The sequence below is a fragment of the Sinocyclocheilus rhinocerous genome, unplaced genomic scaffold (genome assembly GCF_001515625.1).
Source record: "Sinocyclocheilus rhinocerous isolate Xijiao unplaced genomic scaffold, SAMN03320098_v1.1 scaffold148, whole genome shotgun sequence".
Classification (NCBI taxonomy): Eukaryota; Metazoa; Chordata; class Actinopteri; order Cypriniformes; family Cyprinidae; genus Sinocyclocheilus; species Sinocyclocheilus rhinocerous.
The window spans coordinates 453,117-466,073 of NW_015653472.1; the positions used below are offsets into that span (position 1 = coordinate 453,117).

The window sequence follows — 12,957 nt, forward strand, 5'->3', positions numbered from 1 at the left end:
CTGTGATTCCTCTGTGTGTGTGTGTGTGTGTGTGTGTGTGTGTGTGTGTGTGAGTGAGTGAGTGAGGTCGCGGCACATGCTCAGTGCTGTCTGTCGGTCACGGCACAAGCTCAGTGTAAAAGCTGACTGAATGCTTGAGCCTCCATTTTGAGTACCTACACAAATAGGTGCGAGAGGACACTTTATTCCTCACTCTGTCAAATAAAACCGCAGCTCTGGCTCCGACATGGACGACCTGTTCAGTCCGCGCAGGTACGTTAGCATGCCCGTCTTCACCTGTTAAGCGATCGGCGCGCGTCATACTGTACGTACCGCATCGCGCGCCTCTTGTAATGTTATATACGTGTTTGTCTGATGAAACAGCTGTCCGTGCTTTAAATCGCGTTGACAACGCTCTCCGGTTGTGTATGTTGCTGTCAGTAGCATTAGCCGTCTGTGCTAACGTCAACGCAGTGTGCTTTCATATTCGTATTATATGCGTCTGCGCGCGAATTGTCTGACATAAACGACTGAACTTTGTTTTTGACAGAATTAATATAATAGAGAGACGGCCGTAATTATGACTTCGCAGTACGCTGGATTGTGTTGACAGTCGGGATGGCATGGCGTAGGATAGAGTTGGGTGCTTTGTGCTCACTTTAAGATGTATAATGAAAGCATCCGCTGTTCTGACGGGTTTAGTAGCTGTGTAAATAAAAGTTGGGGCACTCGCTATGTTTATTCGGTGTGTTATAGGCGTTTCGGAGTCGTGCGGTGATTGGAGGATAATGATGGAGGGGGCGTGGCCGGGCTTGATTGCCGTGCGCGTGGTCGAGTCAAAATATGCAGCATGTTGTGCTTTGTTGACAGCGCTTCATGCGCTGGAGCTACTGTTGCAATTAAAGGACATGTAGTGTATGACACTTGTATTTTAATATTTGTTTCTTGTTTTTTATTTCATAAGCTTAAAATTGTATAAGCTGTTTGTTTTATCTATGATGAATCTGCAGTTTGAAATAAGCACATTTGGAAATTTACTTTTCTGTAATGATGAGTACCACAAAAAGTACACATTTAAAATGGTTATATTGGTGTGAGTTTTGTAAGCATGGAGACACGCCAAGATACCATTATATGTGATCTTACACGTTTTAATAAAAGCATGTGTCTCAGGAATATCATGCTGGTATTTTTCATTTGCCTGTCCAGTGCAATTTTCTGACCTTTTGATTCAAGGGATGTCAAGCCAGGAAACGCCCCTGCATAAGTGTTCACACATGTTTAGTCAGACTCGTGTTAAGATAAATGTTTGAATTTTAGTTTGTCGCTTCAGATGAACTCTTCACTTCATCATCTGGGTGTAGAGTTTTTTTCAGTTCTTCAACAAAATACCCACTGAGTGAAAAAGTTTTTTTTTTCTCCAAAATTGTTACATAGTGTACAAGTTCATAATCGAATTGTCAGGCTTGTCTGGGAGTCTTGGTTACACCTGTAAAATGGACATGGTTCAATAAAATTGATTATTTATTAATAGGTTTATTAAAGATTAATCTAAGTTAATATTTGTCTGTACTAATAGTAACCTAATAAGAAATTGTATGGAATATGTGTATAGAATTAAAAATATAATATTCAGTATTATTAATGTTGTTCAATAACATAAATTTGAATTATTCAAATTAAAGTGTTCCTGTATCTCAAACAATAGAACATGGTGCTAACAACGCCAGTCATGTTTGGTTCTCAGGAAATGCAACGTAAGTGGCATTGGATGAAAGCATCTGCCAAATGCATGAATGTTAATATAAATGTAAAAATATATAATTTTTAATGTTCTATAATTCAGAAAATTAATGTAACATTTAATTCTTGACATATTTTAAAGTGTTATTGTTAATAGATTATTTCCATGTTGAAGTATATTAAGTTTACAGTATCATACAGTATTAATCTAAATATGTCTCTTTTGTAACTTCTATTCTTGTAACACAATTTAATCATTCTATAGAAAACAATAGGATTTTATTTTCCTCCACTAGCTAAATTATTCACATTTTGCCTTGACACATGTTGGAGTGATTGTTCTGTATGCGATCTTACTGTGGCAGCCTTCAGATCATTCTCTTTGGCTCTTGTGTGCTTTACTGCCTAATTCAGAGCCTCCAAAAATGCAGAGCCTGCAGAATGTTTAGGAATCCGGCCGAGTGATTTCTCTCCTCCACTATCGCCGACATCTCGCAGCAGATTCAGTTTCAGACAAGAGCGCCATAATGCTTGCCTGGCGATTTATTTCATGTGGATTTGTCTTTCATTATAGGAGTCACGAGCATTAGAATCAGACTCTTAAAACTTTAAACAGCTCAATGTTGAAAAGCTTTTAATGAAGGCCTGTCTGCCGCTGCTTCATCTGTCTGCCATATTTGTTTCGGTGTGGAATTTCCTCCATTGACAGAGCTTGTGTTTTTAGTGGATCGCGCTGAAGGGAGAGAGAGGGGTTGTTTATGAAATGTGCCCAGATGAAGGGGGATATGATTTGAGGCCCTAACCTCTCCTCACTTTGCAGCCAGGTTCGGGCAGCCAGCCCAGCGGTGGAGTGAGAGCTACTCTGTCTGGACGCAAATCATAGTGACAGTTTCTGGGCCCTTCTCTGTGCCTGGCTATATGAAAATCAGCTCTGTTGCCGTGGCAACGGAGCGGGGGAAGGCTTTTCAAAAGGAACATCTTGTCATTTTCTTTAATCCACTGCAGCTGGAGATCGGAACACTATTATTAAATTGTAGTTGCCATGGTTACTGCCATGGGTTTGTAACAGCAGCCATTTCAGGGCTCCTCTCCCCCTGCTTATCATCTGGCCTTTTGGGGGCTTTTGTAGTGTACCTCCACAAAAACAATGAGAAGCGTCGACTGTGCTGTTCGTCGCCTTTTGTGCCTTTGTTCAGTCTATAGATTTAAATCCACACCATTTCCTCTTAGGCTCTATTGTGCATTAATGTGAATCATGCATTAATGTGATTATTGTATTGTGTTGCTAAAGCGTATAATACCACGAAAGCACTGTCAGGGCGTTGAAAATGTTTTAGAGAGCTAAAAATCTGTAAATAAAGCTGCTAAAAGATTGTTATAGCCTGAAGATGGCACACGATGAAAAAGACCAAGCACCACTAGCAATTAATGTCAGATGTTTTAGTGTATATTTTCCCAGAGATCTGTTTGAGTTATCATGTGGAGTGAAACCAGAGGCAGGACCTCTGCCCAAGGTTACTTCAAATTACTTTAGATGAAGTTTGCGGTAATAAAGCTCTGCAGGGCCGGCCATTACAGGCTAGCGCACCATGGATATTGATCCAACGTGGAACGGATCTGTAAGACTTTAGAACTGAATGTTAGTTATATGTTAGGAAATTACTTTTGAGGTTTGCTCTTAGGATTTATTTGAGCGCAGGATTTTTGTATTTTACCCTGGCAACAATCTACTGAAGGAGTTTAGTCTAGGGTTTTGGGACACAATGTACAAGAAACATGGGTGAAATCATACTAATGCTGTTCTAAGTCGTTCAGTGTGTCCAGTGCTTTTAACATTGTTGATGTTTCTTGAGCACCAAATCAGCATATTAGAATGATATCTGAAGGATCATGTGACACTGAAGACTGCAGTGATGGCTATTAAATCTTCAGTTTTGCCAGTGCAGGAATAAGTTATAAGTTTAAAATATATTAAAATAGAAAACGGTTGTCTTAAATTGTAATAATATCTTACAAAAAATGCAGTTTTTTTTCATAAAATAAACCCAGCCTTTGTGAGCATAAGTGATTTCTTTCAAAAACATAAAATCTTACCAACCCCAAACAAAAAAGTATTGTGAGTTTATTAGTTGTGCTTGCTCATATTTGGGCATTAGGCATCCCATGACCACCTGATAACTAACTAAAAAAACACCTTAGCAACCACATAGCAGCTCCATGGTAACCGCCTACAATGTCTTACGTCAACGCCACCTAGAAAAATCTAGTTTAAACATAATATTTCTGCACACAAGGGGAAGCTGAATAATGTTTAGTTGCCTCATTAATTCAAGTGAGGTCTTTTAATCATCCGTGATTGTTCGCACCCCTCCATTGGCTCAATGCATGTGGAGATTAAATGAATTTGAAAATTGATATTTAGCACTCATCGCTAGTGCTATTTGTGTTGTGACCGCAGCTGTCCATCCCCTCTGCTCTTTACCAAATTAGGCCAGGCTGCCAGAGCTCCAGCCCTTTCCCTCTCCTGGAGGTCAGACCGTGACAGAGAATGAGGAGCTGGTCTGGATGCCTGGGGTCAACGACTGTGACCTGCTCATGTACCTGCGGGCAGCCAGGTAAGCCCCACATCAACCCGCTTTTCAGTAATGTTGTACAATGTGTCATTGTCAGCTTTGACTTCATCAGTATTCCCTCTGTGGTTGGCAGGAGCATGGCAGCGTTTGCAGGGATGTGTGATGGGGGGTCAACAGAGGACGGCTGCCTCGCCGCCTCACGAGACGACACTACACTTAACGCATTAAACACTGTAAGCTGACAACATAACTGACCTTTACTCCAGATTTAAAATTACAGGTGCTGTTTTTACTAATACTAAAATTAGATTTGAGAAACATAAAACAGAGAATGGAAAGATATTTTATTATGATAGTGATTAGCTTCTACGGCAAAGCATATAAATTAAAAAAATTATGATTTTGCTTACCGTTTTTATTGTAATGTTTTATAATGATAATGTTTGTTATTATTTTCTGTATTATTCTTTTGATCTTTTTATTTTGTCAACGTTGTTTATCTATTTAGTCATTTGTTTTGTTTTGTTTTAATTATCTGGTCACTTTCTAAGAACCAAACATGAGATGTAAATAATCAGCAATGTCGATTGATCAGAATGTAGATTTATCAGACTCCTTAGTATCAAATGACTTATCCTCCTCACAATGTTGCTGCTGTACGGAGTGCTTTTTCAGGCACTGGTCTGATCTGCCGCTTTATAAGTGGTGATTCAGTCCGAGTGCATTTTTGTTATGCTATTACCAGTATTTATTGTCATTTTACTGTAGAGCTAATTAGTAAAAACACAAAGAGGAATTAGGCACATTACTCACGGTCGAGAAAACCATAAAATGTCATAATGTCAAAACCATAAAGAGGTCCAGGCAGTGAATGGGTTTAACAGAGAGACCACAGGTTTCATGAAGAGCCATTTTCTATATAACTAATCATTCAGGCTCAGGAGGAAATCGTTTTAACAGAACCCTGCGTCTAAAAGAGATTATTACATAGGTTTTGTGGCTCTATTTACTTCCCAGTTTTATTAATTGTGTGGTTTATGGCCGTGACACGTTTTCTTGTCCTTCAAAGGAATTTAAATGTGACATGCAAATCTGTCTGTTTATGCCGTCTTTATACAGCAGACTCTTCTGCGCATCGAAGTTCCCTCTACTTGCTCAGAACAGCAGCTAAACCCCAATTTGTCTTGGCCAATTAAGCGCCCAGCACCAAAGAGACACAGTGAAGTAAGATGTCCCTAGCAGGCTTCATGCCTAATTGTCAAAAGATGAAAAAAAAAATCCCTCAGCGTTTTCACTCACATTTGTTCACCTTCTCAGCGGTGCACCACAGGCTACCGCTCTCTGAACACAGCCTCGCCTCGGGAAAGACACGGGCACCAGGGGCCATCAAAACACGCTAGTAAATTGGCATTGAATAGCTCCTCAGTGATGTCTGCGATTGTAAGATGTCTGAACAAGAGGGGTGTAATTCATGGCTTCATTAATGCGCAGTGGCCCCTGACAGCTGAGCTTTTTGCAAAGCCGAATTTATCAGCCCCCGCTGGACAAGTTACCCGGTCGAGTACAGAACATACAGCGTGATATTCTAATGCCACCCATGGCGGACAGCCTGTGAGCCATTATCAAACCAATTCCTCTCCTTGTCTTTGCTAGCCTTTAAAAAAGCATTCGACAAATGAACCTGAAATGTAATAAACATGACATTTCCATTTTGACTGAGTGGATAAGCTGAGAATTAATGTGAGCTGAGGTTCACCGTTTCCTGACCTTTTTCCACTCATCTGCAATTCCAATGTGCTTTCAGCGTAAACCACCTCGAGCCTCAGTCTGGTACCTGCTTGCCTTTGACAAGCTGCTTTGTTGTAGCCATGTCAGAAATGATTGCTGATGCTAAATTGTGTGTTTTTAACCGACCAATGTCTCCAGTGGAGATGCAGGAAAAAGGATTTAGCACTGCACACCAACCAGATATTGTTCTGTGTTCAACCATTTTTGTAAACAAACCTGATGTGGGAAACGTTAAGCCTTTAAATAGTGACTTACATCAGTTTGCGACAAAATGCTCCATTGTTAACGGCTAGTATAATAAGCAGCTTGTCTGGACGTTCTGAGTCATATTGCAGTGTTTTTCGGCGTCATCCTTGAGGCTTGCGTGGTTGCTTTCTTTGGCAGAATATTTTAGGTTATTTGAGTTCACACTCATTTGCCTGCTCAGTACTTAATGGCTTTCAGATTTCCAGTCCAGCTGTCCAAACTCACCCTATCTGACACGTTTATAGGGAGCCAATCACTGTTATAGTGTTCAGGCTGTCCTTACACTGGGAAAAATGAGTCGATAGCAATCCAATATGATGGTTTCCTCACATTGTAACAATCAGCTGTGGAGTAACTAGCTAAAAGTAGCCACACTACTAACTTTTGCATTAGTGTGATAGTTAGCTGTTTTCAAAGTAATGTCACACTTCTAGTATCAAGTATCCATTATTTTTGTGTCTTGAAAATGTATTGCTGTTTTTCATGGCCCAGTTTTAAAAGTGAAATAGTTAATTAAATGCTGACATTAAATTGTTAAATCAGGATGTTTTCCGTTTTTATTAATTTAATTAATTAATTTTGTTGTTGTTGTTGTTGTTTTTTTCACTCATTCTATTCAGTGTTTTTTTTTTTTTACTCGAGTACAGTTAAATTTGGGGTATTTTCCAGTTTTATTAAATTTTGGCATTTTTGACTCAAGTTAGGGAAAATTTGTGTATTTTCTATTTGTATTTATTGTTTTTAATTTAGAGTTTTCATGTGAAGTTAGGATTAAATTATTGTGTTCATTTGTTGTATTTAGTATTTTCAACAGTTAAATTTAGGTCTTCTCTAGTTTTATTCAAATTTTATTCATTGTATTTATTTATTTGTTTGTTTTTTACTTAAGTTAGAGCTAAATTAGCTTTTTTAATTTTATTTATATTAGTTTTTAGAATTTTCAACTCAAGGTAAAAATGGTGTATTGACTAGTTGTGTTTAGTTTTGTTGGCTCACATTGAGTTTTTTAGCATTTGGTAATAACACATTTAGTAAATATTAAGTTTTTATACTATAAATGTATTATTACATTTAAACAGCAAGTGGTAGTATAGCTGACTACATTTACACACACAAAAAAAGTAACTTTACAAGGTACTCATATTTTAACAAACTACAGTAAAGGTAAATTTCCAAAGCAACTATCATTAATGTGAATTTGTGCTCTGTCTTCTTTCATACAGCTTCATGAGAGCAGCTATGATGCCGGGAAAGCCCTGCAGCGGCTGGTGAAGAAACCAGTCCCCAAGCTGATTGAGAAGTGCTGGTCAGAGGATGAAGTGGTGAGTGAACAAGTTAACTTCCTTCATTATGTTGCGAGAGAAGGCCAAATTTCGCTGCATTACTGGCTTTGTGTCGTCCACTGAAAAGCGCTCAGGATTCCAACTCCTCCAGCAGAACAGGGCAGCTGCATCCTGTTTATGGCCTGTGGAATAAATCTTCCCAGTGAGGGAGAAGCAAAGGAGGGGGAAAGAAAGTCTTGGTCAGCTTGTGTTAGAGACTTAAATTTGATCCAAGTACCTGAAAGCTTTTTGTGCTTCAGACGTTAAAATATAAGGAAAACAAAGATAGAAAGAGATCTGCGGTGTTGATAACAGCCTGAAAAGCGATTAAACAGTCTCTTAAAGGATTGACATGAATCAGACATAGAATCGTAGAGAAGCCCAGGACAAACCATTTATTTATATACAGGTGCATCTCAATAAATTAGAATGTCGTGGAAAAGTTCATTTATTTCAGTAATTCAACTCAAATTGTGAAACTCGTGTATTAAATAAGTTCAATGCACACAGACTGAAGTAGTTTAAGTCTTTGGTTCTTTTAATTGTGATGTTTTTGGCTCACATTTAACAAAAACCTACCAATTCACTATCTCAACAAATTAGAGTACTTCATAAGACCAATAAAAAAAAACATTTTTAGTGAGTTGTTGGCCTTCTGGAAAGTATGTTCATTTATTGTACATGTACTCAATACTTGGTAGGGGTTCCTTTTGCTTTAATTACTGCCTCAATTCGGCGTGGCATGGAGGTGATCAGTTTGTGGCACTGCTGAGGTGGTATGGAAGCCCAGGTTTCTTTGACAGTGGCCTTCAGCTCATCTGCATTTTTTGGTCTCTTGTTTCTCATTTTCCTCTTGACAATACCCCATAGATTCTCTATGGGGTTCAGGTCAGGCGAGTTTGCTGGCCAATCAAGCACAGTAACACCATGGTCATTGAACCAGCTTTTGATGCTTTTGGCAGTGTGGGAAGGTGCCGAGTCCTGCTGGAAAATTAAATCAGCATCTCCATAAAGCTTGTCAGCAGAAGGAATAGCTAAAATTTCCTGGTAGATGGCTGCGTTGACTGTGGACTTCAGAAAACACAGTGGACCAACACCAGCCTGATCACCTCCATGCCATGCCGAATTGAGGCAGTAATTAAAGCAAAAGGAGCCCCTACCAAGTATTGAGTATATGTACAGTAAATGAACATACTTTCCAGAAGGCCAACAATTCACTAAAAATGTTTTTTTTATTGGTCTTATGAAGTATTCTAATTTGTTGAGATAGTGAATTGGTGGGTTTTTGTTAAATGTGAGCCAAAATCATCACAATTAAAAGAACCAAAGACTTAAACTACTTCAGTCTGTGTGCATAGAATTTATTTAATACACGAGTTTCACAATTTGAGTTGAATTACTGAAATAAATGAACTTTCCCACGACATTCTAATTTATTGAGATGCACCTGTATAAAAGACCTTATAACATTTTCATGGTCCGCACCCAGTGCCGAAACCCCACTCCTTTCATAGTCATCAAGTGAGCTTGATTTCTAAACAAATATTCAAGAAGTGTCCTAAATGTTTACTACCTTATTTCCCTCCCAAGAGGCTTTAATATGCCGCAGTTTTTTCCTCCAGTAAAATCAATACTCATGTTTGTGTGAGTATATATGTGCATATGTACACACTCACTAAAAGCTACAAAGCAGAATTTTAAAAATAGGAGTCATGTTGATGGTGCCAGCGAGCCCATTAAAAAAGATCAATTAGCCTGTGCGCATCGATTTGCATCGGCATGTTTAACTGAATGTGGGCCTGTTTTTTTAATGTACGCAGGAGAAGCGTGTGTGAAGCGAACTGTATAACAGTCTGTCTGAGATGAATAATAGAGATGCTGAATAAATACTGCATGAGTGCAGGCCTCGATTACACCACTGTTGATGTTTTTCTCGGTGGTGTGCGCGCACCCTGCAGGAGGCTGTTTGGGGCAGGCAAGCCGCCCCCTCCTCCCCTTCTGTAACCCAGCCAGGCCACCGCTGCACTGTCAAGGACACCGCTCCCCCGATCTGATTTCAAGTTGTGCTTTTGCAGTCCTGCAGCCTTGAGGGACAGGTGTAAATGTACCCCTGACCTTGGACGCATGCACCAGTCCCGCTGCTCCTCATTTATTTATCACCCCTCGCTTTCTCTCTCTCTTTCAGCCTGCAGGTCCACGGCCTCATTATTCCTGCTCTTTTTCCATCACTCCTTTTTGAAATGTGAATAAAAGTGACAGTGACTGTCTCAGAAATTACAGAATCTCATCCCCTCTTCAGGGTCACTTGTCACCCGTCTCCCTCAGCCGCTCGACACGGCCCTCTGAGCCTCTCTTCCGTTCGACTAGCCTGCAGCGCTTTCAGCAGCAGAAAGAAAGAGCGTGTCATTTTATTTCTTTTCCCGTGCCACAGTTTATCTGGAGAATTCTTTTAGATCCCGCAATAATACTCTAAAATGGCATGTCATATGTAACACCCTTTGATCTTATAAGCTATTTTAGTAATGCAGTGTAAGAAAAAATATTCCGCTGTGAGGGTTTATATACCTTAGGGTTGGAACTAACTAATCGAATACACTGAGTAACAGCAGTGGTCGATCATGAAAATACTAATTGCATGAAAACACATTTTTCGATTTAACACAGATCTTAATTCAACAACTACTGTATGTAACAAGGTTATTTTCGTAAACTAAAACTAAGACGAAAACAATTGATGAAAAAACAATTTCATAAACTGAAATAAAATAAAAATGACAAAATAATTGAAAAACTAAAACGAAATGAAACTAACAACAGTTATTGAAAAACTAACTGAAATAAAATAATTATCAAAAATAAATAATAGTTTTCGTAATCATTACATTCTCGCCCCTTGGCGGAAAAATATATGAGCTGTGTGGCGGTTTAGGGAAATACCTGTAAATGGCGCATCGCGCACATGGGGTTATCTGACAGAGGGACGCAAAGCAGTTTAAAGCAGAGTCCTGCACGGGTCCTGTTTGGTAAACGTGCACCAGCAGTACTTAACAGAACACTCGACTTGTTATCCAACTGCAGCACTAATTTAATTCTGTACCAGACCAGAACCGTTTTACATATTAAAGACCGTGAGTCGCGATCCGAACCGCACCCGCATTAAATCTATTACATCAGGTAGGCAAAATTATTTATTTTCTCATCTAACACAAGCAATCAACCCAAAATTAGGCATTCTAAGTTGGTGCTTTGAAGAAAAACAGACACGCAACGCAACGTGATCATTAAAAGGAAAAAAAAGATGAGAACGTGCATCCTTTCTGTAAACAATACAAAACTTTAGCCTAGCATCCTGTGATCACTCTGCCAGGCTTTCGGACAAATGTGCATAGGCTAAATCACATCATACACATGCTTATAATTCTTCATAAATGAAAAGAACATATTCAAATATGAGCCTTCACTGTTAAATGCGAATGCCGTTATTATTGAATTTCATTAGACTCAGTTATGATTTATGTGCAGTTGTTCACGGAAAAGTGAGCAAGACACGACAGTTACAATATCATGATTATGGTTAAATAAGAAAAAAGACATCTAACCATCATAACCAAATTAGGCTACATTTATTGTCATATTAAATATCTCAATACACATCATTAGATATGACATTCAGCACAACTTGTGTAGATTTATTTAGTAAAAAGGATTGACTGCTTCATTTTGGCGTATATTTGTTTACTTTTACCATTTAATCAATCTCAGCATGCCTTAATTATGTGTCGCTAGACGTTTGCCTCACTAAGGCTAAATTATGCCTAGTCTTTCTTTGGCCTGCGCTCTGGAAGTGATCTGTTAATTCTGCTAAACTTTAATTAAAACTGAAATGAAACTATATAAAAACTAAACTAAAACTAACAACAATATTAATGAAACTAATAAAACTAAACTGAATTTTATAGCAAATTTGAAAACGATATTAAAATAAAACTAATTTAAAAAATCAAAACTATAATAACCTTGGTATGTAATCATACCAAAAAGGGCCTAATTTTTTATTTAGGAAATGGTTGTGCTAAAAGTTATTAAAATAGTATATGTATTCACATAGAAAAGCTATTTCAAATTATAATAATATTTTATAATATTGCGGTTTTTACTGGTTTTTTTTTATTATTATTATTAAAAAATGCAGCCTTGCTGAGCAAAAGAGACTTTTAAAAATTATTAAAAGCAAATCTTTTTGAAGGTAGTGTAGTTAATTACCTAACAAATATAGAAGGTAGATAGTTCTCCAAAAATCTTGTAATTTAATCATTCTCATGTCATTTCAAAAAATCAAAAGAAAGTCATACAGATTTGGAACAACATGCAAGTGAGTAAATGATTTTCATTTTGGGCTGAACTATCCCTTTAAGAGAGGCTGTGTTCGAATGTGCCTGTGATTCCCAAAAATTCAGGGATTTGAGAAACAAGCTGGAAAAAAGCACAACACAAAAATAGTGTTGTGTTTCTGAGTGTCTGATATATGACCAAAGTGAGGGCTGCTATCTGCTCCTCTGCCCTGCTGCATATTATCTCGGGCTTGTCACGGGTTGACAAATGACAGCGTGAAGCTCCAGATTGAAGTGCTGTGCGCGGCAGCGGGCAACCAGGCAAGACTACAGCCCCCCAGTGGCGAACGAAGATGCCTGCACATTTTTTCCAATCAAACACCTCCCTACTTAATATTAATCTCAGTGTACATGAATAAAGAGAGGTGTGTCTCTTTGGAGATTGGAAGAATATTTTAAAACCTTCCCTGGTACAGCAGACTATGACTTTTTTCTGTGGACCATGGAACTGACCACCCACATAGAAGGTTACTTGGTTGTTTAGCTCAGTGGTTTTCAACTGGTTTGCTTTAGGACCCAGAATTTACATGGGTGACCCAACACAGTACAAAAGGTATTAATCAAATTAATCACACTCTTTTTCTGTGATTAATCACGATTAATTGCACACTTCACGAAATTAAGCATAGACCATTTATCTTGTTTCAAATGTTTATTTTACTATGACTTTTTTCTGTGGACCATGGAACTGACCACCCACATAGAAGGTTACTTGGTTGTTTAGCTCAGTGGTTTTCAACTGGTTTGCTTTAGGACCCAGAATTTACATGGGTGACCCAACACAGTACAAAAGGTATTGTACAAAAATGTCCTTAAAATCTAGCTTTAAAATATACAAATGTGATATGCTGAATAAAATCGTGTGTGTGTGTATATATATATATATATATATATATATATATATATATATACTGT

General features: G+C 38.3%; 1 protein-coding gene across 1 annotated transcript in view; it reads left to right on the top strand.

Annotated features, from left to right (window-relative positions):
• The window catches only part of LOC107716061 (arginine-glutamic acid dipeptide repeats protein-like), a 120,029-nt gene that overhangs the window by 83,254 nt on the left and 23,818 nt on the right, over positions 1 to 12,957 (top strand). The window contains exons 7-10 of the mRNA XM_016522383.1: positions 3,182 to 3,236; positions 4,213 to 4,337; positions 4,429 to 4,528; positions 7,553 to 7,651. Coding sequence (XP_016377869.1) covers positions 3,182 to 3,236; positions 4,213 to 4,337; positions 4,429 to 4,528; positions 7,553 to 7,651 — 379 coding nt within the window. The remainder of the gene's footprint in view (positions 1 to 3,181; positions 3,237 to 4,212; positions 4,338 to 4,428; positions 4,529 to 7,552; positions 7,652 to 12,957) is intronic.